The 27,301-nt window shown below is 42.8% G+C and overlaps 2 protein-coding genes and 1 long non-coding RNA gene across 5 annotated transcripts in view; 1 reads left to right on the forward strand and 2 right to left on the reverse strand.

Moving 5' to 3' along the window:
* stard3 (StAR-related lipid transfer (START) domain containing 3) overlaps positions 1-11,354 on the reverse strand; it is a 17,063-nt gene extending 5,709 nt beyond the window's left edge. The window contains exons 1-9 of one of the 2 annotated variants that reach the window (XM_047807820.1): positions 11,209-11,354; positions 7,958-8,071; positions 6,376-6,516; positions 6,111-6,188; positions 5,806-5,883; positions 4,257-4,310; positions 3,904-4,021; positions 887-988; positions 382-437 (exon numbers count right to left, since the gene is read on the reverse strand). In XM_047807820.1, coding sequence (XP_047663776.1) covers positions 382-437; positions 887-988; positions 3,904-4,021; positions 4,257-4,310; positions 5,806-5,883; positions 6,111-6,188; positions 6,376-6,516; positions 7,958-8,032 — 702 coding nt within the window. In that variant the 5' untranslated portion in view covers positions 8,033-8,071; positions 11,209-11,354. The other variant, XM_027157369.2, reaches the window with a different exon arrangement.
* A 3,396-nt stretch (positions 11,355-14,750) lies between these two features.
* On the forward strand, positions 14,751-15,496 carry LOC125140142. The gene is made up of 2 exons (XR_007139384.1): positions 14,751-15,157; positions 15,368-15,496. It is a non-coding gene; the product is annotated as an uncharacterized LOC125140142 (long non-coding RNA).
* Positions 15,497-15,580: 84 nt separating this feature from the next.
* ppp1r1b (protein phosphatase 1, regulatory (inhibitor) subunit 1B) lies at positions 15,581-24,254 on the reverse strand. Of its 2 annotated transcripts, none has more exons than XM_047807832.1 (5): positions 23,966-24,244; positions 20,704-20,787; positions 19,472-19,547; positions 16,053-16,154; positions 15,581-15,762 (listed from the first exon to the last, which is right to left on the reverse strand). In XM_047807832.1, the coding sequence occupies exons 1-5, from the start codon at positions 24,071-24,073 to the stop codon at positions 15,593-15,595; spliced, it is 540 nt and encodes a 179-aa protein (XP_047663788.1). In that variant the 5' UTR covers positions 24,074-24,244; the 3' UTR covers positions 15,581-15,592. The 2 variants fall into 2 exon arrangements, with proteins under 2 accessions (XP_047663788.1, XP_047663790.1); XM_047807834.1 differs by having other exon boundaries at positions 15,648-15,762; positions 16,064-16,154; positions 23,966-24,254.
* Positions 24,255-27,301: the final 3,047 nt, after the last annotated feature.

A 27,301-nucleotide genomic window follows, 5' to 3' on the forward strand; every position in this document is an offset into this window, starting at 1 on the left:
ACAAATGCACACACACAGAAACACAAACACACAACCACACACACACACACACAACCACACACACACACACACACACACAGACACACAAGTGAGTACAAGTGTTCATTTAACAAAGCAACTGTAAGTCTGTAATGATTCAGTGAATCATTTAATGTGACTCTGTAAGCTTTGACTCATTTGATTCACAGCAAACAGAAACCATGTCACTGACAATATAATTATTATTTATATTAATGACTTTATTATAGGACATAATCACAATAAAAGTAATCAATCTTACTGAGATTAAAGACACGAGTACAGAATAATATATAGAGAAACACACACACACACACACACACACACACACACACACACACACACACACACACACACACACACCTGTGCAGTCACTGCTCTTCTGCCCAGACCTTCTTCATCAAGATCTTCATCAGAACCTGATACACACACACACACACACACACACACACACACACACACAGCACTAGTCATCTTCAAAATTACAGCTGTATTATATCATATGAACAAAACTAAAAAAGAAAAAAAGGAAAGAAATTTAAATTAGACATGAAGTTCACTGAAACTAAAGCAACAAATAATTGAAATGATTTTTATCAATATATTAATATTGAAAACATTTGTAAATGTAATTATGTATAAAACATAAAAAAAGTATTATTATTATTATTATTATTATTATTATTATTATTATTATTATTATTATTATTAATGTGAATGTGCTCAGTAACAGTTCTCTCTTCCTAAGGTGGATCTACCTGGAGCTCATTCTGACAACACTTTTAGGGCTCCTGGTCATTTTAAGACTGTACCTTTGCTGGTTTTTCTACAGGAAGTGTATCAGCTGGGACAGGAAGTGATGACATACCTGCAAGTGACTCTGGTGGGGAGTAAAACTGTCCATCTGAGACGGCACGGGGGTAAAACAGACGACCGCTTTCACACGCTGCGTTCACTGCCGCCAGGTATGCTACACACACACACACACACACACACACACACACAATTTTTAACATTTTAATATTTAATGACTTACTAATCATCACACACGTGTTTATGTGTCTTGCTCATGCAGCACATCATTTGTGACCTCGGTAATTACTGTATATGTGTAATAAAGTGGTAATAATGAGATGTGTAATAATGAGATGTGTAATAAAACAGCTATAAACATTAAATCTTGTATAACACAAATAGTGTAGACACAACAGAGACAACCGAGAAGTAAATAAATAACCAACTTATACATATGCTTATGTATCACTCAAGCTCTGTGTGTGTGTGCGTGTGTGCATTTGTGTTTCTGTGTGTGTATGTGTGTGTGTGTGTGTATGTATATGTGTGTGTGTGTATGTGTGTGTGTGTGTGTGCATGTGTGTGCGTGTGTGTGTGTCTGCGTGCATGTGTGTGTGTCTGCATGTGTATGTGTGTGTGCATTTGTGTGTGTCTGTGTGTATGTGTGTGTGTGTATGTGTGTGTATGTTTGTGTGTCTGCATTTGTTTGTGTGTGTATGTGTGTGTGTATGTGTGTGTATGTTTGTGTGTCTGCATTTGTTTATGTGTGTGTGTGTGTGTGTGTGTGTGTGTGTGTGTGTGTGTGTGTGTGTGTGTGTGTGTGTGTGTGTGTGAATGCACCCTCTGTTTCATGACTCCTACGCTCCTCTTTTCTCAGTTCAGTGACTCATTACTGCATCACTGCTGACGTGATGATAATCAAAGCTTCCTCTGTGTTATCAGTGCTGAGCGAGGCATGGGCTGGACACTCATCTCACACACACACACACACACACACACACACACACACACACTGACTCCACTGTGCTGTCAGAGGTTCAGTGACGTTCAGTTGGAGATTTGATCAGTAAACACGTGTTTTATGAGACGTTTGACCCCCACAGAGACGTCTCAGTGTCCTCAGTGTGATTGAGGAGCTAATGGATGATTTACAATCGTCACGATTCTTACACCAACCCTCAGTACTGCCGACTCGTGTACTGACTGACCGCACACACACACTCAGTGACATGATGTACACCAACAACCATGGAAACATTACAGAAGTAAAGAAGGAAGTAAATAATGAGCTCATGCAACTGATGGGTCTAAAAATCAGATCTGTGTCAAATAACTAAAGTGTGTGTGTGAAGAGCCAAAGTGTAAACAGGTCTGAATAAACACCAAACACTGACATGCAGGGAAAGATTTTATTACATCATAGAGACCTTTATAAAGTCAACTATTCACGCAGACACACACACACACACGCAGATGCACACACACACGCAGACGCACACACACACGCAGACGCACACACACACACGCAGGCAGACACACACGCAGGCAGACACACACATGCATGCAGACACACACATGCATGCAGTCACACACAGACACGCACACACACACATACACACACACACACACACACACGCACGCAGATGCACACACACACCTGCAGACACACACACAGACGTTTATATATAATTCATATTTTATCCTTTATTAATTAATAATCTAATAAAGACAGATTTATAAAAAGTGAACTCCAGATACATTAACGTGCAGATGAGTGAATTAACACCATTATCTGGGTTCCTTATAGTGTTAATAAATAAATAAAGGTTCTCTTATTAGAGGTGTTGGTTATAAATAATAATAATATTATAAACTTTACAGAATAAATACAGTGTGTTATACATGAAGTGTGTCTCCGTCTTCTTTCTCTCGTCCTCGCCAGCTGATGACATCAGTAACGTTGGCGTTAACGCAGACCCCACCCACTTCCTCTCAGGAATAAATATTAATGAGGACGTGGTTACTGTTAGTCAGGATCGAGTTACTCGGGCAGTTTTTACACGTTTACACGTACGCATGTGCCGAGAGTTTGGTGTTTAATCACAGATCAGGACTGAACCATACACACGTGTGTCTCTCTGTCTTACTGTCTGCCTGTCTCTCTGTCTTACTGTCTGCCCGTCTGTCTGTCTGCCTGTCTCTCTGTCTGCCTGTCTGTCTGTCTGCATCCCCCTTTCTCACTGTCTTTCAGTCTCTCTCTCTCTTTCTCTCTAACACACAGTGTGACAGAGTGATATATAATCAAGTGGAAGAAGGGCACATGCCTACATGCACAGGTGAGGGGGCAGCTAGGGGGCGCTGTGACACGCAGTTAGTTAGGTGAGACGTTAGTTAGTATGCTAGATGAGCCGATCGTCTGTGATGATGGAGGACCTTCTGGATGCAGGATGAAAGCTGTTTAAGTGGATTTCAGCCTTCAGCGTGTTCTTCGGCACGGCGGAACGAGTGGCTGACGCGTCTAATCCTTACAGAGTGAACACACGGAGGCCGAGAAATGGGACGAGGTCAGGTTATTAAACGCCACACACTCTGCCTTACATTTAACACACAGTATAAAGACAAGGCCTGTGCATGGTGACAGATAATGGGGTTACCGTGGTAACGGTGTTTACTCAGAGAGTTTGATGAGTGTGGTGCGGTGAAGCGAGTGTGCAGTAAAGAGTGAGCACTGAGACAAGCCCGCTAGATGCTTCATCACGTGGAGCAGTTTGTCCAATTACAGTTTGCCAAACAAATTCACTCAATGAAAAAGATGTGGAGATCAGCAGCACTTTTATGTAGTGACACCAAACTTGTCAGATATTTTTAAAAACATGACCTAACATTCTCACACACACACACACACACACACACACACACACACACACACACACACACACACACACACACTTCCACCTCACTACTCACTGAGAACAAGAAGTGAGGCACCAACCCTCACCCTCACTCCTGTTACCAAGCACAGGCCCCTCTCTCTCATTCTCTCTCTCTCTCTCTCGCTCGCTCTCTCTTTCGCTCTTTCTCTCATCTCACCTCTCTCATCCTCTGCTTCCTGAGTGAGCACCTTGAAGTCGAGGAACCAGGTTTCCAGCCAGGCCATGATAAAGGAGGTGATGGGGAGAACATAACCAAAAGCATTCTCTGTAAATAACTATGGGGGGGAGAGACAGAGAGGAGGGGGGAGAGGGAGAGAGGGAGGGAGGGAGAGAGAGAGAGAGAGAGAGAGAGAGAGAGAGAGAGAGAGAGAGAGAGAGAGACTGGGTCAGACATGATAAGAATAAATATGTGGGTCTCATAACTGCTATAATAAATCACACACACACACACACACACACACACACACACACACACACACACACACACACACACACACACACAGGACTTACATCTGAAAGAATGACTTTAACAATAAGGAAGGCGCTCGTCACCAGAGTTGTGATCTATAGACAGAAAAAACAAACACAAGATATTAGTATATACTAATGTGTGTGTGTATGTGTGTGCGTGCGTGCGTGCGTGCGTGCGTGCGTGCGTGCGTGCGTGCGTGCGTGCGTGCGTGCGTGTGTGTGTACAGTGTGAAAAAGTGTTGGCCCCTTCCGGATTTTTCTTTTTTTTGCATGTTTAATGTTTCAGATCATCAAACAAATGTAAATATTAGTCAGAGATAACACAATAAACACAACATGCAGTTTTTAAATGAAGGTTTTTATTATTAAGGGAAAACTAAATCCAAACCTACATGGCCCTGTGTGAAAAAGTATTTGCCCCCTAAACCTAATAATGTACGTGTATATATGTATGTGTGTGTATATGTATGTGTGTGTATATGTGTATGTGTATGTGTGTGTATGTATGAAAGTATGTACAGTATGTGTGTATATGTATTTGTGTATGTGTGTATATGTATGTATGTATGTGTATGTGTATGTGTGTATATGTATGTGTGTATGTGTATGTGTGTATATGTATGTATGTGTATGAGTATGTATGTATGTGTATGTGTATGTGTATGTATGTGTATGTGTGTATATGTATGTATGTGTATGTTTATGTATGTATGTATATGTATGTATGTGTATGTGTATGTATGTATGTATGTATGTGTGTATGTGTATGTATGTATGTATGTATGTGTATGTATGTATCTGTATGTATGTATGTATGTGTGTATATGTATGTATGTGTATGTGTGTATGTGTATGTGTGTATGTATGTATGTGTATGTGTGTATGTATGTATGTGTGTATGTGTATGTATGTGTATATGTGTATGTATGTATGTGTATGTGTGTATGTGTATGTGTGTATGTGTATGTATGTATGTGTGTATGTGTATGTATGTGTGTATGTGTGTATGTGTATGTGTGTATGTGTATGTATGTGTGTATGTGTATGTATGTGTATGTGTGTATGTGTATGTATGTGTGTATGTGTATGTATGTGTATGTGTGTATGTGTATGTATGTGTGTATATGTATGTATGTGTATGTGTGTATGTGTATGTATGTATGTGTGTATGTGTATGTATGTGTGTATGTGTATGTATGTGTATGTGTATGTGTGTATGTGTATGTATGTGTGTATATGTATGTATGTGTATGTGTATGTGTGTATGTGTATGTATGTATGTGTATGTGTGTATATGTATGTATGGGGTGTGTGGTATCCTAGTGGTTAAGGTGCTGGGCTACCAATTGGAAGGCTGTGAGTTTTATCCCAGGTCCACCAAGCTGCCACTGTTGGGCCCCTGAGCCCCAATTAAAATAATAAAAAAATTGATAATGTAAGTCACTTTGGATAAGGGCATCTGTGAAATGCTGGAATTGTGTGTGTGTGTGTGTGTGTGTGTGTGTGTGTGTGTGTGTGTGTGTGTGTGTGTGTGTGTGTGTGTGTGTGTGCGTGTGTGCAAAAGTATATTTTTGTGTGTTTGTCTTACCGCAATGACCCACCAGTGTCTCAGTTTGAAAGCAGCATAAGCAATCTGTAAACACAAAAACCTGAAAACCCCCAGCAGCTGAAACAACACACACACACACACACACACACACACACACACACACACACACACACACACACACACACACACACGTTGTGTAATTTTCCACATGGGATCCACAGATCATCGGTTTACATCATCTTTTAAACTACAGTGGAGCTGCAGAGCTGCAGCGTAAACTACAGTGGTGTCACTTCTAATAAAACACTAATAAATGTTTATAACTTCTCTATAAAGCTACTTACAAATATATCGAAGAAGGAGGATCTGAAATCGTAGCGAACGACTTCCTTCTCCAGATTCAGCCAAATACTCTTATTGATCTAACACACACACACACACACACACACACACACACACACACACACACACACACACACACAGAGAGAGAGAGAGAGAGAGAGAGAGAGAGAGATTTACAGGAATTAGTGTTTATTATCACACAAATAAATAAATATGTACCATGTGGAGTTATAGTGGTGTTTAGTGCTGAAATGTTATACGACTCACATTCAGCTCGATGATCCATAGTAGAGACACAAAGAGGAGGTCAAAGGTCACAAAGAGGCAAAAGGTGCGACGGACGTCTGAGATGCTTCTCCTCTCAGTAGGGGGCAGAGGGAGGTAATGACTCGAGTGTGACAGAGATGCCTGCAACAATAAAACACACACAGACACACACACACAGACACACACACACAGACACACACACGAACACACAGACACAATTCCTCCAATATTAGGATAAATGTCATCAGCTAAATGAGACATCTGAGAAGATCTTTGGAGTCTCTCTTCCCTCTATCATGGACATGTACACCATATACAACATTGTGGATGACCACACACACCCTCACACACACTCTTCACCAAACACACTTTTCACCCCACACACTCTTCACCCCACACCCCCTCACACACTCTCTTCACCCCACACGCCCCTCACACACACTCTTCACCCCACACACCCCTCACACACACACTTCACCCTCCTGCTGTCTGGAAAAAGTTACCGAAGCATTCGGGCCTCATGACCAGACTGTGTAACAGTTTCTTCCCACAAGCCATCAGACTCCTTAATAACTGAACTGTACTGAGCACAACACACACACACACACACACACACACACACACACACACACACACACACACACACACATCGCCTGTATGGACTGCACAGACCTACACTAAATACACACATCTAATATACATCCATCAACCTGTTTACATGCTGTTTATTACACACTTTTTGCTCTTTGCACATCCTGTCTCACATTTCAGTCGTTTTCTGTTTTGCACAAAATTTACATTATCAGATGTAACTGCTGCTATAACACTGTGTTTATTACAGTATTACTGCACGTGTAATATTACTGCACGTGTAACACAGTATTTACACTGGTGCTGTTTCTGTTTATTGTCTTGTAACTTTTTGTCCTGCACTGTCTTTTGTCCTGCACTGTCTTGTCTGTCTTGTCTCACACTGTGTACACCAGGTTACACAGATACACTTTATGTATCGCTCTGTGTGTGTGTTATGTAGCTCCCCGATCCTGGAGAATCGTTGTGTCATGTCACTGTGTACTGTAACAGTTATATATGGTGTAATGACAGTAAAAGCTTCTCGCCTTGACCTGATCAATCCTGCTAAAACATTTAGACATGATGGTGATGGTGGTGGAGATGACGGTCATGGTGATGGAAATGATAGTGATGGAGATGACGGTGATGGAGGTGGAGATGAAGGTGATGGTGATGGAAATGATAGTGATGGAGATGACGGTGATGGAGGTGGAGATGACGGTGATAGTGATGGAGATGACGGTGATGGAGGTGGAGATGAAGGTGATGGTGATGGAAATGATAGTGAACGATATGACATTGATGGAGGTGGAGATGACGGTGATGGTGATGGAAATGATAGTGATGGAGATGACAGTGATGGAGGTGGAGATGACGGTCATGGTGATGGTGTATTCAATTCAATTCAATTCAAGTTTATTTGTATAGCGCTTTTTACAATAGACATTGTCTCAAAGCAGCTTTACAGAACATAAACGTGTATAAATGTGGTGCTCAGGGATGTGGTTACCTGTGAGAAGGAGTTGAGAGTGGAGATGGCAGGCAGACTCTCCCCCAACTCTCCGTACTCCACACCGCTCGGCATTCCTCACAGCGACAATAAGCAACAAAACCGAATGGAATTCTGGGAAAAATTACAAAATCAATTCAATTACAATTTCACATGACAAAATCACATCAAATACATTTCCATTTAAAGCCGACACACCATCCAGAGTGACTTACATTTATATTTCAATTTCTACAACTGATTTATACAACTCCCCCAACACTACTCTAAACCACACCCACACCTTAGCTCTGAACTCCACCCCTTTGACCACACTGTGTTGTCTCATTGTGTTCATTTCCAGCGTGAACTGGTGCATAAACAGAGAAGTAAGGATTAAATGGTCATTTCTTATCATTCAGAAACTCAAATAAAAAAAGGTTGTTTTTCAGATGTTTGTGTAGTTTGTGTAGTTTGTGTAGTTTGTGTAGTTTACACAGAATGTGGTGTTGTTCTGGTGATGGACGGAGATTTCACACTAATCCCACACATCTGTTTAAGTAAATCACTCACATGCTACACTTCTCTCTTCAACTGCTCTTTGTTCCTAACCACAAATGACACAGTAGTGACAGACACACACAGCGACACACACACACACATATACACAGAGCGACACACACACACAGAGCAACACACACACAGAGCAACACACACACACAGAGCAACACACATACATTTACATTATTTAGCAGACGCCTTTATCCATTTCATCTCATTTTTATACAGCTGAGCAACTGAGGGTTAAGGGCCTTGCTTATTGGACACACACACAGAGCAACACACACACACACACACACACAGAGCAACACACACACACAGAGCGACACACACACACAGAGCGACACACACACACAGAGCGACACACACACAGACAGAGCGCCATACACACATACAGATCGACACACACACAGGGCGACACACACACACAGGGCGACACACACACACATACAGGGCGACACACACACATATACAGGGCGACACACAAACGGCCCCAACCCCCCAACCCCCCATACATTTACGTTTATGATATTTAGCAGACGCTCTTATCTAGAGCGACTTACATTTATATCTCGTTTATACAGCTGAGCAATTGAGGGTTAAGGGCCTTGCTCAGGGGCCCAGGAGTGACAGTTTGGTGGCCCTCGGTGGGATTTGGGTCAGTGGCTGCCTGGTGGACCTAGGAATCGAACTCACAACCTTCCGATCAATAGTCCAACACCTTAACCACTGAGCTACCACATCACCGGCCCCACGCACACGGAGCGACACACACGGCCCCACTCACACGCAGCGACACACACGGCCCCACTCACACGCAGCGACACACACGGCCCCACTCACACGCAGCGACACACACGGCCCCACTCACACGCAGCGACACACACGGCCCCACTCACACGCAGCGACACACACGGCCCCACTCACACGGAGAGACACACACGGCCCCACTCACACGCAGCGACACACACGGCCCCACTCACACGCAGCGACACACACGGCCCCACTCACACGCAGCGACACACACGGCCCCACTCACACGCAGCGACACACACGGCCCCACTCACACGGAGCGACACACACGGCCCCACTCACACGGAGCGACACACACGGCCCCACTCACACGGCCCTACTCACACGGCCCCACTCACACGGCCCCACTCACACGGCCCTACTCACACGGCCCCACTCACACGCAGCGACACACACGGCCCCACTCACACGCAGCGACACACACGGCCCCACTCACACGCAGCGACACACACGGCCCCACTCACACGCAGCGACACACACGGCCCCACTCACACGCAGCGACACACACGGCCCCACTCACACGCAGCGACACACACGGCCCCACTCACACGCAGCGACACACACGGCCCCACTCACACGGCCCCACTCACACGGAGCGACACACACGAACCCCACAAAAAGAACTCAGGTGAGAGATTACATAAAATCCAGGTCCTATGATTTCTGTGTTCTTTATGAAGCAGACTGCCACATTTCTGTTTGTAGGTTTATACTGTATGTCTAACAGGATGTACGTAAGAGCACTGACCAGAGAGAACAAACCTGAAGTGAAACTACACCAAATGACCCACTGCACAGCTGTTAGTTCACTCTGAGTGCACGAGGAAGTCACTGATTATTTATATTATTCACGTGGAATTGAACTGAATCTACAACATGACTTTAGTGTGATGGGATTAAAACTCAATACAACAAACACACACACAAATATCTCACAGGAAAGCCACAGAGTGACTCAGACTGTACACACACACACACACACACACACACACACACACACACACTCACACACACATACTCTCTCTCTCTCACACACACATACTCTCTCTCTCACACACACACACTCTCACACACACACTCTCACTCACACACACACTCTCACTCACACACACACTCTCACTCACACACACACTCTCACTCACACACACACTCTCTCTCTCACACACACATACTCTCTCTCTCTCTCTCTCTCTCTCTCACACACACACACACACACACTCTCACACACACAGATGAATTCACTACATAATAATAATTAAATAAAGTGAGACATTCTCAACTCAAATGACAAAGTTTTCAAAAATCAGAAAAACGCAAATTTGAACATGAATATTTAATGAGCTGTAATAAAGCCTGATTTGCATAAATCATCCACTGTTGATGAAAATCCAACACAAATGAAGATCAGACATCAGACATCACACTCACGTATATGTGACTTTGTGTAAAGTAAATTACTGAAATTAATCCCAAACTGTTCACTATCTGGGGTACAAACTTAACCCTAGTGCACTTTGCCTGAATCAATACCGTTATCTCTTCAACACCTTTCAGTATTTAATGCGCATCTTAATGAGATTAAACTAAATTAAACCTTAAAATAATAACATAATAAGTAAACAACAATGATGTTTAATAAACTGAAAGTAAATAACCGAACCTGAAAACGTCATCAATGTATATACCGAAACCGCGATATCACTTCCGGTATCGATGATGTATATATCTGAGATTGTGCGCCGGTCGCGCGAGCTGAATAAATAACTCGCCTTTCTGAGGTAAATCTATCAACTAACGAACTCTGTTAATGTTCACAAGACATCAGCTAATTTATTTATAAATCTGTTCAGAATGTCTCCCTTTAACAAGTAAGTCATTTTAGACAGAATCACACTCACCGAATTAGCTAAACAAAGCCATTATTTTCTCCGCGTTAGCCGCTCGAGCTAGTTCCAAACAAACCCCGCCTCCTGCGCTGCGATTTGCTGGTCTTTCTTCCTCTTGGGCAACGATTGGCTGGTTAACCCAAGTCACGAGAGCTTCGTTGATTGGTCAGTTTCGGAACTTCTTCAGGGAAAAACATGCAGCGAATATGAATATTAAATAATAATAATAATAATAATAATAATAATAATAATAATAATAATAATAATAATAATAATAATAATAATAATCTGTAAGTAGTTCAACTAAAAACCAGGGATGTTATATTTGGGTTGTGGCATTAAAAACTTACAGGTGCATCTCAGTAAATTAGAATGTTGTGGAAAAGTTTATTTATTTCAGTAATTAAACACAAATAGTGAAACTTGTGTATTATATAAAAAAATCAGTAACACACAGAATGAAGTAGTTTAAGTCTTTGGTTCTTGTAACCGTGATGATTTTGGTCATTTACTGTATATGTACTGAATAGGTTACAGGGTGAAGAGGTGAAGAAGCTACAGGAGTTTACGTACTTGGGGTCAACAGTCCAGAGTAATGGAGAGAGTGGGAAAGAGGTAAAGAAGCGAGTGCAGGCAGGTTGGAGTGGGTGGAGAAAGGTGTCAGGAGTTCTGTGTGATAGGAAAATATCAGAGAGAATCAAGGGGAAGGTGTACAGGATGGTGGTGAGACCGGCCATGCTGTATGGTTTAGAGACAGTGTCACTGAAGATGAGACAGGAGTCAGAGCTAGAGGTAGCCGAGCTGAAGATGTTGAGGTTCTCTTTGGGAGTGACAAGATTGGACAGGATTAGGGACGAGTACATCAGAGGGACCGCTCATGTTGGACGTTTGGGGGACAGAGTAAGTATATTGGAAGGAGAATGTTGGACATGGAGCTGCCAGGCAGGAGGCAAAAAGAAAGGCCAAAGAGGAGATATATGGATGTAATTAATGAGGATATGAAGCTAGTGGGTGCAAGTGTTGAGGATGCAGAAGATAGGGAGGTGGAGAGAGACGATTCGCTGTGGCAACCCCTGAAGGGAAAAGATGAAATAAGAAGAAGAAGAAGACTGTATATGTACTGAATACTGGGGCTCCTTGTGCTTTAATCACTGCCTCAGTTCAGCATGGAGGTGATCAGTCTGTGGCACCGCTGAGGTGGTGTGGAAGCCCAGGTCTCTTTAACTGTGGCCTTCAGATCATCTGCATTGTTTGGTCTCTTGTTCCTCATGTTCCTCGACAATATCCCATAGATCCTGTATGGTGTTCAGGTCTGGTGAGTTTACTGGTCAGTCAAACACACCAACACCACGGTGACTTAACAAGTTTTGGTGCTTTTGGAATGTGAGCAGGTGCCAAATCCTGCTGGAAAATGACATCAGTATGTTTAAAAAGCTGCTCAGCAGAAGGAAGCATGAAGTGTTCTAAAAGTTCTTGGTAAACGTGAGCAGTGACTTTGGGTTTAATAAAAAACCCAGTGGACCAACAGCAGCAGGTGACACTGTACACCACATCATCACAGACTGTGGAAACTTAACGCTGGACTTTAAGCAACTTGGGCTATGAGCTTCTCCATCTTTCCTCCAGACTCTAGGACCTTGGTTTCCAAATGAAACACAAAACTTGCTCCCATCTGAAAAGAGGACTTTGGACCACTGGGCAACAGTCCAGTTCTTCTCCTGAGCCCAGCTAAACATGAAACATAAACATGAAACATGGCTGGGAAAATAAATCTTTCCATCACATTAATAGTCAACCTGAACAGTAAAAATCAAAAAGTATATAAACAGAAATATCTAATAATAATAATAATAATAATAACAACAACAACAACAACAACAACAACAACAACAACAATAATAATAATAATAATAATAATAATAATAATAATAATAATAATCATCACCGAACCATCTTTTATATGGAATAAACATCCTGTAAAAAATCCTGAATCTGCTCTAAAGAAACCTCAAAGATTCCAGCATCTGTTTATCAGGAAGAGTGTTAAAGGTCAGGAGTTTCCTCACATCTGAGCTCAGTGTGTGTGTGTGTGTGTGTGTGTGTGTGTGTGTGTGTGTGTGTGTGTGTGTGTGTGTGTGTGTGTCTGTCTGTCTGTCTGTCTGTCTGTCTGTCTGTCTCTCTCTCTCTCCCTCTCTCTCACTGTCTCTCTCTCTCTCTCTCTCTCTCTGTCTTTCTATGTCTCACTATTTCTCTCTGTCTCACTATCTCTCTCTCTCTCTCTTCTCTCTCTCTATCTTTCTGTCTCACTATCTCTCTCTGTCTCTCTCTGTCTCTCTCTCTCTCTGTCTCTCTCTCTCTTACACACACACACACACACACACACAAACACGGTTTTCTGAGAAACCACATATCACTTGATGCATATAAATAATGTCAAAAACAGAGGACGTGTGAAAAGAGGAAGTGAAGTTGTTGGTGTAGCTGCTTGTCTTTTATAAAACGCCAACAGTTACATTTTTCAGCTTTAATGCAGAATACAAGACTGTGTGCTGCTGTTATCAGATGATAATCACCCACAGAATGATGTGATAAAGTGGAGACACTGTGTTCACCCTGACGTGATTATTTTCAGCTAACAGCACAACCCACAGTCCTCTCACACCAGAGCAGTCTGTTTTACTTTCACATTAAATGTCTGTGCAATGAGTGAGTTCCTGTTCTCTTTTCTGTTATAACCACTTTATAACCTCTCCTTATTCTCAGTAAAGAAACAAGCACAGCTTTTTTACAGTGTAAACTCTTCTGTCCTGAAGAAGTTCTAGCTTTATCACTGACACTGGAGACTCCTTCTATACATGATACCTCTCTTCCTTCTGTCATAGACATTTACACAACATGCTGCATCCGTGGATCCAAGCCAACAGCATTGTGGACCTCACACACACCCCTCACACACCCCTCACGTACACTCGTCACCCCTCACACACACCACACACCCCTCACACACACTTCTGCCATCCGGAAAAAGGTACAGAAGCATTCGGACCTTACGACCAGACTGTGTAACAGTTTCCACAAACCATCAGACTCCTTAATAACTGAACTAAACTGTACCGAGCACAATACACACACACACACACAGACACGCACACAGACACACACAGACACACACACACAAACACAAACATAGACACACACACACAGACACACACACACACACACACACACATAGACAGACACATGCGTATACACCTACACCAATTACACACTCTACCAGTTTACATCCATATCTACAGCCCCATCATAACAAACTCTTTACACAGTTTCCGCTCTTTACACTTTGCTCTCACATTTTCTTCACAGTTATTTGTGGTTTTGCACAATACATTACAATACCAGTGTTTCTGCACATGCAACATAGACTGACTTTTGTCCTGACTGTCTTTTGTCCTGCACTCTTTGTCCTGACTGTCTTTTGTCTCACACTGTCTTGTGTCTCACACTGTGTACACCAGGTTGTACAGATACACTGTATGTGTCTAGGACTAACTCACTTCAGTCATTATCTCTGTGTTGTTCTCTGTAGCTTCGTTCGTACGTTGTGTCATGTCACTGTGTCACATATATATGGTGTAAATGACCATAAAAGCTTGACATGACTTGGCGCCCTCTGCTGCTGTTGTTGTGTTATTACACCTCATTCTCTCACCACCTCATTGCTCAGTTTGCTTCTAAACCTTTTTATCACATGAATTTTTTTTCTTTATTTGATTTACGGAGGAAGATTTCTGAATGATGTCACATCTGTACTCTGTGAGCTGAAGTAGGAAACACACCTCAGTGTTTAGCAGTGAGCTAGTGCTGAGTTACTGACCATACTCTCTCTGTGTGTGTGTGTGTGTGTGTGTGTGTGTGTGTGTGTGTGTGTGTGTGTGTGTGTGTGTGTGTGTGTGTGTGTGTGGTTAAATCTGTAACGTATTGTGAATGATGTTACAATAAGACTTATACACACAATATCAGAGTTAGTACACAAACACACACAATCATACTTTATTGTCTATTTATTTAGTAACTTTTTGTTTTATATTCAAAAATAATTAAAAGAATAAAATAAAACATCAACAAATATTGTTATTATTTATTTGAATTCAATCTATGACGATGTCTTCAGTGTGTGTGTGTGTGTGTGTGTGTGTGTGTGTGTGTGTGTGTGTGTGTGTGTGTGTGTATGGAATAAACAGAACTGGGAGGAGTCAGGAGAAGTCTAATGAGAACACACGCACACACATATACACACACATATATACATACACACACTCACACACATACACACACACATCTCTGTTTCTCCAGCTGATCGATTCTGAAGTTCCATCATCTCTCTCTTTTGATTTTTTTATTCATCCGTCACTGTTTCTTTCTCATCATCTGCCCTTTCATCTTCTTTTTCCTTTTGTTTTACTTCCTCTTCTTCCTCTTCTTCCTCTTCCTCCTCTTCCTCCTCAGTCCTGTCACTACTTGGTGCTTTACTCGTCTCGTCTCTGGAGCTCGTCTCCGTCTGTGAATCTGAGTAGAACAAAACCAGACAGATTTTTATCCTTCATTATCAGTGTGTTATTAACGTGTTTTAATGACCATCGTGTTTCACTTATAAACTGATTTAAAGTGCAGTATGTGCATCACACACACACACACACACACACACACACACACACACACACACACACACACACACACACACACACACACACACGAGTGAAAATAACAATCCAACATGAAGCATGCTGCACAGTCCCAGTGCCATGTTAATATTAATCACATCATCCTCATAAATAAATGTGTGTGTGTGAGTTTACCAGTAGTACACCTTAATTCTCGCTCTTCATCCTCTCTGTCCTCCTCCATGTGAGGATACACACCCAACTTCTGCATGTGAGCCTCAGCCATCTGCTGTACAGCTACACACACACACACACAGACGAATGGATGGACAGGGGGACACGGGCAAAAACAGGGATTTAGGGAAACTCGATATATATACAGTAAGGGAAGTGCTAGTTTATATGATAGAGAAACACAAGCACACACACACACACATACACAGTCACACACACAAACAAACAAACACACACATACACACAGGCAAACACACATACACAAACAAACACACACACACACATACACACAAACAAACACACATACACACACACACACACACATACACACACACATACACACACACACACACACACACACACACACACATACACACACACACACACACACACATACACACACACACATACACACACACACACACACACACACACACACACACACACACACACACACTCATACAGACAGCAGGTAAACAGGGAAACAGTCATAAAGGGAGTAAATGACAGTGAGATGGAATGTTACACAGTTATAACTTCAGAACTCTGAGCCTGATTCTGTTTATGATGTGAATCAGTGAATCATTTACATCACGTCTGAGATTCAGTCTCACATTTAGTGAATCAATGCTTGAATCATTGGATCTTTTGTTACTGAGACGCATCAACTCTCAGGGCACACGTCAACTCTAACACACACTGCACACACACACTGCACAGACACAGACACACACTGCACAGACACACACACACTGCACAGACACAAACACACACTGCACAGACACAGACACACACTGCACAGACACAAACACACACTGCACAGACACACACACACACTGCACAGACACACACTGCACACACACACTGCACAGACACACACACTCACTGCACAGACACAGACACACACTGCACAGACACAAACACACACTGCACAGACACACACACACTGCACAGACACACACACTGCACAGACACACACACACACTGCACAGACACACACACACACACTGCACAGACACAAACACACACTGCACAGACACAAACACACACTGCACAGACACACACTGCACAGACACACACTGCACAGACACACACACTCACTGCACAGACACAGACACACACTGCACAGACACAAACACACACTGCACAGACACACACTGCACAGACACACACTGCACAGACACACACACTCACTGCACAGACACAGACACACACTGCACAGACACACACTGCACAGACACAGACACACACTGCACAGACACAGACACACACTGCACAGACACAAACACACACTGCACAGACACAGACACACACTGCACAGACACAAACACACACTGCACAGACACACACTGCACAGACACAAACACACACTGCACAGACACACACTGCACAGACACACACTGCACAGACACAAACACACACTGCACAGACACACACTGCACAGACACACACTGCACAGACACACACTGCACAGACACACACTGCACAGACACAAACACACACTGCACAGACACAAACACACACTGCACAGACACACACTGCACAGACACACACTGCACAGACACACACTGCACAGACACACACTGCACAGACACAAACACACACTGCACAGACACAAACACACACTGCACAGACACAAACACACACTGCACAGACACAGACACACACTGCACAGACACAGACACACTGCACAGACACAGACACACACTGCACAGACACAGACACACACTGCACAGACACAGACACACACTGCACAGACACAAACACACACTGCACAGACACAAACACACACTGCACAGACACAAACACACACTGCACAGACACAAACACACACTGCACAGACACAGACACACACTGCACAGACACACCTCACTGATACACATTTTTCAAAAGTGACATCATCACCAGTTGCTGAGACACACCCACAAGTGACATCATCACTAGTTGCTGAGACACTCCTACAAAAGTGACACCACTAGTTGCTGAGACACGCCCACACGCTAGAGACACGCTATCAAATCAATACGGGACGTGATTTGTCCCGTATTTTACATAAGTCCACATTATACAGCATCCCATGCACATCACCCCACCCGCATTGTGTGGAGACGCGTCCTATTCTGCCCCTGATTGGGTAATACTCGCTGCCATCGTTGGTTTGATTGGTTTGTTTTAGGGTTACGGGCCGTGACTCAGAGTCAGAGGAGGGCTCGCCGTTTCTTTTGACAGAGTCAGAGTGACAGAAAATCCATATGAAACAATGGCATCTCCAGATCTCCCCCCCCCCCCTCCAGCTCTGAAAGTTTCCTTCAGCGACACTGAGAGGATCATTAATAAGCTGAACCTTATCCAAAGAGCGTGTGGATGGACTTTATGATGAATGCACCACAGCAAATAGCATTCTGAGGGGGCTCAGAGACAGTGCAGAGGATGAATGGAAGTCCACAGATGTGGTTGCCAGATGTGACTGTGTGGCTCTCTTTCAAGGAGCTAACCTGCCTAACATGCTGTCCATCATCAGCCACATCTTAAGCATCCCAGCATCCACTGGTTATGTGGAATATTCACTGATCCACTGATGTTATTATGTTCATGATGTTCATGGAAGATCTTTTGCAAGTTTGCTGGTTATAATGACTAAGTTATGGATCTGTTTATTTAATAATAAGTTAATAAAATATGGTTCACATCTCACAAGTTCCTCCAAAAGCTTATTTTTTGTGTTCTCATTCACACTTTGTTGGTGTATATTTATTATTGTCATAGCTGTGTATTCAATATGGCCACTTAAGTTGTGATAGTGAGAGACTGAGTGCATCTGTTCACACGGATTTCAGTAGCAGATTTTTATTATAAGCAGATCTTATTTTTTATTATTAGCAGATCTTATTATAATGTCCATTGGTATCGATCTTAATATTTTTCTGAATACACGTTTTAAGTTATGATATAACACCACTGACACGCCATCGGGACTGTGGTCATCGTGGCCCTGAGGGGTGTGGCCCCTGCTGCGGCAGGCGTCCCTTATTTTTCTGTATTGAAGGTGGCAACCCTACGCCCAGGGGTCACTGAAGTGTCTTCAGTGCTGTGTGTTTAAGTGAACATGAACATGGGGTCCAAGTGGGAAGTGTGCATGTGTGTGTGTGTGTGTGTGTCTTTGTCATAATCCTGTACAATCCAGCACAGGGACACAACCATCACAGCTGTCGCTGCCACTAATCCTACACATCCAACAGTAAAAATGGAGAGCATAATTGATGTGTGTGTGTGTGTGTGTGTGTTAATGGGGTTTGTAAACACTACAATCAGTACAACATTTGTTGAAAGACACACACACACACTCACACACACACACACACACACACACACACACACACCTTTCAGTGAAGGAGGCTGGTAGACGTTGGGATTGAGATGTTTTGGTCTCAGGACTCCGTTCTCACCCACGACCCACTGAAACACAACAACTTCACATTTAATCTGCTGTGTTTGTTTAAGCCCCAGTGAGTGTGTTTAAATATCAGCATCATCATCATCATCATCATCATGATTTATATTGTGCATTTAGGGAAAGTGAAGCTCCTTCATGAAGTTCCTCCCCCACATCTCTCTGATCACTAATATTGTTATCACTATTATTCTCTCATCATCATCATCATCTTCTTGTGAAGTCGTGACCTACTGGTTAGAGTCTCTGACTCCTAATCCTAAGGTTGTAGGTTCGAGTCTCGGGCCGGCAATACCACGACTGAGGTGCCCTTGAGCAAGGCACTGACCCCCCCCAACTGCTCCCCGGGTGCCGCAGCATAAATGGCTGCCCACTGCTCTGGGTGTGTTCACAGTGTGTGTGTTCACTGCTGTGAGTGTGTTCACTGCTGTGTGTGTGTGTGTGTGTTCACGGTGTGTGTGTGTGTGTTCACTGCTGTGTGTGTGTGTGTGTTCACGGTGTGTGTGTGTGTTCACTGCTGTGTGTGTGTGTTCACTGCTGTGTGTGTGTGTGTTCACGGTGTGTGTGTGTTCACTGCTGTGTGTGTGTGTTCACTGCTGTGTGTGTGTGCATTTTGGATGGGTTAAATTCAGAGAACAAATTCTGAGTATGAGTCACTGTACTTAGCCGTATGTCACGTCATCATCATTTATGGGGAATCAGAGAGGAGCATCAGACACTCAGTCTGTATCAGTCTCAGGCTCAGTCTCAAACACACACACTGATGGTCTCAACTATAAACTACAGCTCATAAATAAATAAATATATAAAACCTTCCAGTAACTATAGATTTGAGGCTATTTGTCTGTTTCACTATTTGTAAGTGTGCTGTAGTCTGAGCAGCAGTGCATTATGGGACAGATCAGTGTAGTGAGTGTGGTTTAATCCCCTCACCTGCCCTGTGCTGTAGTCTGAGCAGCAGTGCATTATGGGACAGATCAGTGTAGTGAGTGTGGTTTAATCCCCTCACCTGCCCTGTGCTGTAGTCTGAGCAGCAGTGCATTATGGGACAGGTCAGTGTAGTGAGTGTGGTTTAATCCCCTCACCTGCCCTGTGCTGTAGTCTGAGCAGCAGTGCATTATGGGACAGATCAGTGTAGTGAGTGTGGTTTAATCCCCTCACCTGCCCTGTGCTGTAGTCGTCCTCTGCACACGGCTGGTCAGCTACTCTAAACAGTGTGGCGGGCGTCGGCCTCCGTCTGCGGATCTACAACAACACAAAATAAACCAATAGTTTCACACAACATCCTGTCTGTAATGAGGACACACAAGAACTATAATAATTACAACAAGTATATCTACAATAATAATAAAAACAACAACAACAACAACAATAATAATAATAATAATAATAATAATAAAAACAAATACAATAATAATAACAAAAACCATTAACAATAAAAAACAATAATAATAATAATAATAATAATAATAATAAAAACAAATATAATAATAATAACAAAAACCATTAACAATAAAAAACAATAATAATAATAATAATAATAATAATAATAATAATAATAATAAGGAGCAGATATACTGTATGTGCTTATTAAATTGCTGATCTGGACACATGTACCTGTCTCTGAGACTGAACTTCTTCTACTCTTACATTTCTATTTTAACAACCAGAACAAAACAGCAGTGATGTAATGTGTGGGGTTTTGTTCCTATGTAGTATAAATATTCTGTAGATAAATACATAAACATTTCAGCCGATGGTTTTTAGGTTCTATTTAATAATCGTAGGCATGAATATTGTGTACAATGTGGATATTGTGCGTAGTTTTGGCTCGATAGCAAGTACGCTAGCTTTGGCTGCTACATTTCTATTAATGTTACTTACTTACCAGCTGGAAATAAACACGCACATGAGATCATCGGCTAACAGTTTAACTCTAATCCTGTGACTGAGATTCGTCAGCGTTTACGAGTTCAGAATGAAACGAAGTTGTCGTTTCCTCGTAGAACATTTCCACAAGGATGTCCTGAGACAAAGCACAGATTACTAATGATCTCATTCCAGCTTCTGATCTGCGTTCTACTGAGATTTATTCAGGAAGTGATCAGAATAAAATCTGTCCCATTTCTAATTTGTCGTTTCATCACTTAAGGACAGAGTTTGTGTCTAATTGGGTCTGATCCTCAGGGAGAAGTCTCACACTGACCTGACCCAGAAACCCTCCAGCTACAGCTCTGTATTTATTATGATCTCTCACACACACACACACACACACACACACACACACACACACACACACACACACACACACACACACACACACACACACACTTTCACAATATTTCACTGAAATCAGAGTTGGTTTACAAACATCTTTATAGCATCCCGTATCAGACGGAGTTTTAGAGGTGTACTAATTAGAATATTAGGCCACGCCCATGGAGTTTACGTGTCAGAACGTAAAGACACGTGAAGCGTGAGGACTCCTTGGAAATAAGGTCCTGAATTTAAGTTATTTATCGATAAGTCATTTGAACTGAACTGAATTACACACTGACCACAAAAACATGAATCTCTCTCAGAACCAAAAGAGTCACCGATTCGAGCTCCGATCTAAATGATTCAGTGACTCAGAACATCATGTGTTTATTGTAGCTGTGTGCTGATGTTTACTGCCATACAGAAGTGTGTGTGTGATGAGAAGCTGCAGCCTGACAGTTTCTTTCAGTTTCTCACCTTCACCTGTGTGTGTTTTGTATAAATCAGGTGTATAATGTGGATATGAGGTTAGTGGGCGGAGCTTATCAAGCTCTATATACACTTCTGTTTACTTCTGCTTTACCCAGAATTCCATACAAAACTCTCTCTCTCTCACTCACACACACACACATACACACACACATGCACGCACGCACACACACACACAGTTTTCCTTTCATTGTGGGGTGGGGTGGGGTGTATAGAATGTATATAGTCTGTATATAATGTGCGTGTCTGCAGTGTGTGTAGTATATTATGTAGTGTGTGTATCGTGTCTACAGTATGTTTGTGTTGTGTGTGTGTGTGTGTGTGTGTGTGTGTGTGTGTGTGTGTGTGTGTGTGTGTGTGTGTGTGTGTGTGTGTGTGTGATGTAGAATCATTATAATCAGGATGGAGAGTTAATTAGAAACTCCAGAGAGAATATTTTCTTTGCTCTGCTGAGAGTGTCGCTGTCCTCATTCCAACCTGACCCACTTTATACAGAGACTAAAATTAAAACAGCACAGGACAGCCTGGCCTACACACACACACACACACACACACACACACACACACAAAACTAAGCATGAAACAGCAGGTGAAAGTTACTTGTCTCATGTAGTTTGTGTGTGTGTGTGTGTGTGTGTGTGTGTGTGTGTGTGTGTGTGTGTGTTGATTGCTCCTGTTGTTTTATTTAGTTCTTAGGCAGCAGTAATCACAGTGTATCACGTCCAAAGCTAGCACATTAACATGACACGAATGCAATTACATGTCGAGTTACACCTCTTCCTCCTCTTCCTCCTCTTCCTCCTCTTTTCTGTGCCGAGCGTGACATGTGTATCAGACAGAGACTTGTTTTTAATCGTTTATGTGGTTTATACAGTTTGAGGAAATTCTTCATTGTGGCTATGGATGTCACAACACTCATCCCAGCGACCGACCAATCAGCAGCCAGCAGAGTCAGGGTGAGATTTGCACTAATGCACTGTGAAATGAGAGCCGCTGTTACATCACAAACACGCCGTCAACATCTGGTCGATGAAGAAACCTCACCGAGATCCTCACATTGCGTTCGCTTTAAAGTTAGAGTGAAATTATGTTTGCTGGGAGTTTTTACTTGGTATTTGTTCACACTTGCTGTGTTAAGTTCAGCCATGTAAATACAGCAAGTGTTAAATAAACAAGTCCAGAGAGACGTGTGAGGAAATACAGCTCAGCAAAAATCTCTACACTGTGTGTGTGTGTGTGTTAAAGACGATACACACTAAACTGCACAAGACTGTGTGTGTGTGTGTGTGTGTGTGTGTGTGTGTGTGTGTGTGTGTGTGTGTGTGTGTGTGTGTGTGTGTGTGAGAGAGTGTGTGGTAAACTGCTACACACCAAACACAACTAGTTTACACACACATAGGAATCCAGTGTTTACACAAGCTGATAGTTAACTGTCCAATCAGAGATTACTGATCACTGTACACAAACACACACACACACACACACACAAACACACACACACTCGCTATCATTAATGTCTAACAGAACTTCTAAACTGCTACTTTAAAAACAAACAAATTTGTTAAATAAAAAAAAAGTTAAGTTAAATAATCTGTGTGTGTGTTTGTGTGTGTGTGTGTGTGTGTGTGTGTGTGTGTGTGTGTGTGTGTGTGTGTGTGTGTGTTTGGTCACCCACCATCTCCACCTGGCGGGGGTCAAGCTGGGTCGGGGCTGTAGAGGGAACGGCGAAGTGGATCTTCTTCTTCTCCTTCACTTCCTCGTGAACGTCTGATGCCTCCATCATTCTCCACACACACACACACACACACACACACACACACACACTCACACACACTCACACAGTTTATAAGGTATGTCCAGTAAATCGTCCTCTGTGGTCAAATTGCTACACACAGTGGTGCAGAGTCCACACTCTATCTCTCTCTGTCGGTCTCTGATTGACAGTCTCTCGTCCTCTCTCAGTGTCCACAAATACAAACACAGCAGTGCACTGAGACTAAAAATGAAAAAGAGTTTGAGTGTGTGTGAGAGAGGGAGAGAGAGAGAGGGAGGAGCTTGTGTGTGTGTGTGTGTGTGTGTGTGTGTGTGTGTGTGTGTGTGTGTGTGTGTGTGTGTGTGTGTGTGTGTGTGTGTGAGTGAGTGAGTGTGTGTGTGATTTTAAATAAAAGATAATCTGGTCCAGTTGTCGCTGAGCTGCCTGTGTCCTGTATTTGTGAACAAGAGACTTTGTCTGGAAGAGAGAGAGTAAAATCTGGCCCTAAATCGAGTAAAGACTTAGTGCGCACACACACACACACACACACACACACACACAAACACAGAATAAAGGAGGAGTAAATTTGGCTACAAAACATCTGACGTCTTACATCTTATTTTTCAGAATGTGGCCCAAATGTCCATCTTACACACTCACTCAAACACGGACCTCAAATACAAATAAAAAAACAATCAATTAACTCAGACTCTCATTCATTCATTTCCTACCGCTTATCCGAACTTCTCGGGTCACGGGGAGCCTGTGTCTATCTCAGGCGCCATCGGGCATCGAGGCAGGATACACCCTGGACGGAGTGCCAACCCATCACAGGGCACACACACACTCTCATTCACTCACACACTACGGACAATTTTCCAGAGATGCCAATCAACCTACCATGCATGTCTTTGGACCGGGGGAGGAAACCGGAGTACCCGGAGGAAACCCCCGAGGCACGGGGAGAACATGAAAACTCCACACACATGAGGCGGAGGTGGGAATCGAACCCCCAACCCTGGAGGTGTGAGGTGAACATACTAACCACTAAGCCACCGTGTCCCCCTAACAATCACTAACACAGGAAACTTCTACACGGCTGTAACTGAAGTCAGAGATACGGATTTCTGTGCTATCACAAAAACAATAAACACAACAATTCCAGTTGGAATCTGACTCAAACATGGCAGTGAGGTGTGGGGTCACGAACACACACTGATGGGGCAAAATGGGACAAACATCCAACTAAAATCCTGCACAGAGAGTTCTGCACAAACATCCTACAGATGCAGAGAAAAGCTCCAAACTCTGCATGCAGAGCGAAAATAGGCCAAAATCCCCTACTGTTAAACATCCAATAACAAGCCATTCATTATAGGAAACACATGAAATAAAGTGTCCCCCTGTCCCCCTGTCCTTCTGTCCCCCTGTCCTTCTGTCACAAAGCCCTGAACTACTAAGAGCTGAGTGTTAAAAGGAGCCTCCACTGTCTCCTCATCCTGACACTTACACTACAGTCTCAGGACACACAGAGACTCACAATCACACACACACACACACACACACACACACACACACACCCACTGAGTGAACACGGGCTGGCAGCAGAACAGGGCCGATACACACAGACCTGGAGCTCAGAGCTGCAGGGACAGAGCTGCATTTCTTAACCCACAAATATACAGAAACTGGCCAACATTAATTCCTGACATTAGGAGACATCATCCGTGGGTTTCAGAGCTGGAATAATGTAGGAAAAGCTCCCAGTGCTGCTGAGGGAATGATCACTGCAGCAAAATATGTGACTGTGGGCCAAAACCTGAGGAACAATCACAAGTCATGTCCGACATTTATAACAGTATTTTATTTTAATTACTTTAAGTTCTATATCGAACTAATGATGCTATTGTTGTTGTGATCTTTATTATTATTGTTGTTCCTTTTCTTTTTTACCTTGTTCGCTTAATGTTTATTAAACATTACAGAGAGAGAGAGAGAGAGAGAGAGAGAGAATCCACCAAAATGAACAGAGAGCAGAGGAGAAAGGACAGCATAGACATTCTCTGTGATTCAAATGGGAACCACCTTAACCAGAGAAACCGGTTCCCAATGAGAGTAGTGAGGAAGCTCTGGTGTCCGACCCCACACATGGCTGTGAACCTGCTGAGAGAGGGGGTACTCAGCACACCCTCACACATCATCCTGCACACAGGAACAAATGCCCTCAACACCAAGAATGTGAATGTAGCCAAAGCCTTGATTAATGTAGTAAGATTGGCAAACAAGATCTACCCTAGCACCAAAGTTATTATCTCCACACTTCTGCCTCACAGAGACATCCCTCAATCCATCATTAATACAATTAACTCAGAGATAATCAGGACACGTGCACCAATGTTAAATGTGCATAGAGCAAACCATCAGGGTATTACTCTAAGATTATCATTGGCAGTACATTTTGCCAGTAAATAAAAGCATACATAGTGGTTGGTACTTAAGAAGAATTATTTTTTTCAGATGAGGAGATCTACCTATGTGGCATCTACATCCCCCACATGAGTCACCCTACCATAATGAAGACATCTTCCCAACACTACAGTCAGAGAGCATTCAGTTTCAATCCCTAGGCTCAGTACTCTTAATGGTTGACTAGAACCAGGAAGGAACTGGACTACATTAGTTCTGATGGAGTTAAATATATTAACAGCGCATACACAAAACATATTATCTAAACCACATTAGAGCTACAATAATGCAGTAAACAAAAACAGATCCTACAGCTCTGCAAAAGCCTGGGTTTATACATAGTTAATGGCCGAACAAACGGTGTTTCTCTGGGCCATTTTACCTTCTGCCCATCCTTAGCCAGCATCACTGTGGACTATAACAAATATATAACAAAACAAGATCAACTACTTTATATTGATGCCACAGCTCCCCCTTTCTGACCACAGTCATACAATAATTAGCTTAAATTAATCAGCCAATCTGCAACCATGTTCAATTCCGAAGCTCCGACTGTACTCACTCCCAACCAAATTCCCCTAGAGAAAGGATTGAAACTGCCCAGTACGAAACTGAACTCCAATCCACTCGTGTCCAAAACACATTAGAAACATTTTTATGTGCTGAATTTGGAGACAAGAAAAAAGAATTCATTCAACATCAGAGCACCAAACAAACATTTTTTATCAGTGGCCAGGGCAGCACTAAAACGGAGGTCATGCAGTCAAAAGACGTGCTGAAGAATGAGCTGGA

This window comes from Tachysurus fulvidraco, chromosome 24, assembly GCF_022655615.1.
Source record: "Tachysurus fulvidraco isolate hzauxx_2018 chromosome 24, HZAU_PFXX_2.0, whole genome shotgun sequence".
Classification (NCBI taxonomy): Eukaryota; Metazoa; Chordata; class Actinopteri; order Siluriformes; family Bagridae; genus Tachysurus; species Tachysurus fulvidraco.